Source organism: Penaeus vannamei, chromosome 14 (genome assembly GCF_042767895.1).
Source record: "Penaeus vannamei isolate JL-2024 chromosome 14, ASM4276789v1, whole genome shotgun sequence".
In the NCBI taxonomy this organism is placed as follows: domain Eukaryota; kingdom Metazoa; phylum Arthropoda; class Malacostraca; order Decapoda; family Penaeidae; genus Penaeus; species Penaeus vannamei.
In genome coordinates this window covers 18,348,276-18,350,775 of record NC_091562.1, presented here as the reverse complement: position 1 = coordinate 18,350,775, position 2,500 = coordinate 18,348,276, and the positions used below count along the sequence as shown (strand labels likewise).

Below are 2,500 nucleotides of genomic sequence, written 5' to 3'. Positions count from 1 at the left end.
ATTTCACAACGTTGCTTGAATCATGTTCCCTCTCGCACCAACAGCCACTTCAAAGGCAGGACACCGTGAAGGAGTCTCAGTGAAGGAAAGCAGAGGAGTTGCCGGCGAGACAGGCTTCGTTCGAAGTTTCGGTGACCTGGAACTGCAGCAGGATGACCATGTAGGTGGTGATGAAGCCAAGGATCTGCGGAATAACGTACTTTATTTGGGATTCATGCGGTAATTTTCGGGAATTTAAGATGATAATTCTGATCCGTGTTTGATGCACTTTTACTTCCCCAGAGCTGAAGTTCAAGCTTTGACGCAGTGAGGAACACTGTACTTTCTATACGTGGCTACATCGCAATATTTCATACCGAGATATTTTTTCCTGTCATTCCAATCTGCTTGGAATTACGAAAACCACACGCACAGACACAAACACACATACACACATTTAAATATTGATACCACAATCTCTTTATGTAGCAAATATAATGAACTTTAACTGCAGTTTGCTTAATATATTTTGGTGCCGTCGATGATTAGTTCCCCCCCACCTCTCTCTCTCGCCTTCGTAGAAATACTTAACGTCAGCAAGCGAATACAACTCTGCCTCGAGATCTGACAAGTTATGGTAGGGGTCAAATATTCTCAAAAGAAATTCGACACGTCTTTTGGTGACTCATCTTAACAAGAACATCGGTTAGTTCTTGCCTCGAGGATCACCAACCGAAGATAACCTTAATGAGTAGCTTTCTTCTGAGACAACACTTACGTCAACAATCCTCGCTCGACCCAGCGTGAAGTAGCCCATGACGTCAAACTCCGGTGACTCTTGGAGCAGCTCGATGATGTCTCCCAGCTGGTAAGAATAACATATACAGTAGATGAGTTAAAACTGATAAACAGTACAAAACAAATTTAGACTCATACGGTTACTGCAAAACAAACGAACCAAAATATATGTTCTACTATATTTCATTGGCATGATCTCATGTAACTGGTTATTTAGTGTAAGGCCTTTAGACTTGTTCAATTTATAGAAGATTGTATTTCTGGTCATCTCCCGAGGCCTTTACTGATTGAATGAACTACGTACTTAAGCCAACAAGGACCTCCAGGCCTCGTTAGTGAGATTAATTTCCGGAAAATAGTCTCTCTCTCTATCTCTCTAGATTCTGTCATAGAAATGTGCAAATAGTTAACAACAGATGACAATTTAGACAAAATACTTTTGCAATACCCATATTTTGGTGGTTGTTAATACGTTTTTTCTATAGGTTCCATTGTTTATCATGTATGTGATTATTTCATCTCTCCTGTTATAGTTTATACATGACGTGTTCTGCGTGTCACGAATACTCTGTAGCTATTTAATTTGTACTGCATAGGCATGTCGCTCCCTGAGCGAAATAAATGGATGAAAATCTCTCTCTTTCTTTCTTTCTCTCTCTCTCTCTCTCTCTCTCTCCCTTTCGCTGTATGTGTGCGCGTTATGTCAAAGGAAATATGAAAGCTGCTGAGTTCCATCACCGAATCAAATAACGATTTGAAATTGGTTTATCTTTATGAGAGAATCATAGTTAAATATTTTGAGACGTGAAATGTAGTGGCTCTGAAATCACCCGTTATCTATTTTGTCTTTGGTTTTGGAACTCAAGAAGTGATGGTTGATGGCACAACCCACACTGGATGTATGTGCATGATTGTGCTTCACGTTGGTCCTGCAAGAACCAGATGGTTATTCGAACCACCATAAATTTTCCATTGAATGTAATTATGATGCGATCCAAATATTTGTCCATTTTGGAAAGTCTTCTCTTATTTTTACAACCCTTAACATGCACGTTCTTGTATTGTTATCAACTTTCCCGGATTTTTTCAACAGAGGCAATTTGCAGTTTAATATTTTTCCTGGTTTGTAATCCTTTAACATCGCGTGACCTTTAGGATTATATAATAATTTTGTCGTAGGTTGCTGGCGAGTCACAATTGACAATCATAAAAAATAAGACGTTGAGAAAATGCGAATATACAATAAACGATCTGTACGTTTTTCCTCATTCATATGTTTGTGCTTTTTGTTTTTGGAAACATACATATTTAGGCTGTTATCTCCCCCAAGCTTCATTGCAATTATTTTAACAAAGACACCCTCGAAGAACCTTATCAGGTTGGCAACAACAATGATATTTATCTAATTCTTTTCTGTTTTTTTTTTTTTTTTCGATTTTTCACTATTCTTCCTCGATCATTATTTTTAAACGATTATCTTGACGATCGTCACCATTATTATTATTATTACTACTATCATGCCATTATAACGATTATAACAATAATAATAACATCGATAATGATAATGATAATAATAATAATAATAATGATAAAGATAATAATAATAATAATAATAATAATTATTATAATAATAACAACAACAATAGTCATTATTATCAACATTATTCCCTTTTATCATTATTATAATCATTATCATCAAAACTATCATTACTAATAGTTCTTA

The 2,500-nt window shown here is 36.2% G+C and overlaps 1 protein-coding gene across 1 annotated transcript in view; it reads right to left on the bottom strand.

Moving 5' to 3' along the window:
- LOC138863934 (uncharacterized) overlaps nt 1–2,500 on the bottom strand; it is a 4,778-nt gene that overhangs the window by 214 nt on the left and 2,064 nt on the right. Inside the window, exons 3-4 of the mRNA XM_070129441.1 lie at nt 758–844; nt 1–184 (exon numbers count right to left, since the gene is read on the bottom strand). The exon at nt 1–184 is cut by the window's left edge and continues 214 nt beyond it. Of these exons, the coding sequence (XP_069985542.1) occupies nt 77–184; nt 758–844 (195 nt within the window). The 3' untranslated portion in view covers nt 1–76. The remainder of the gene's footprint in view (nt 185–757; nt 845–2,500) is intronic.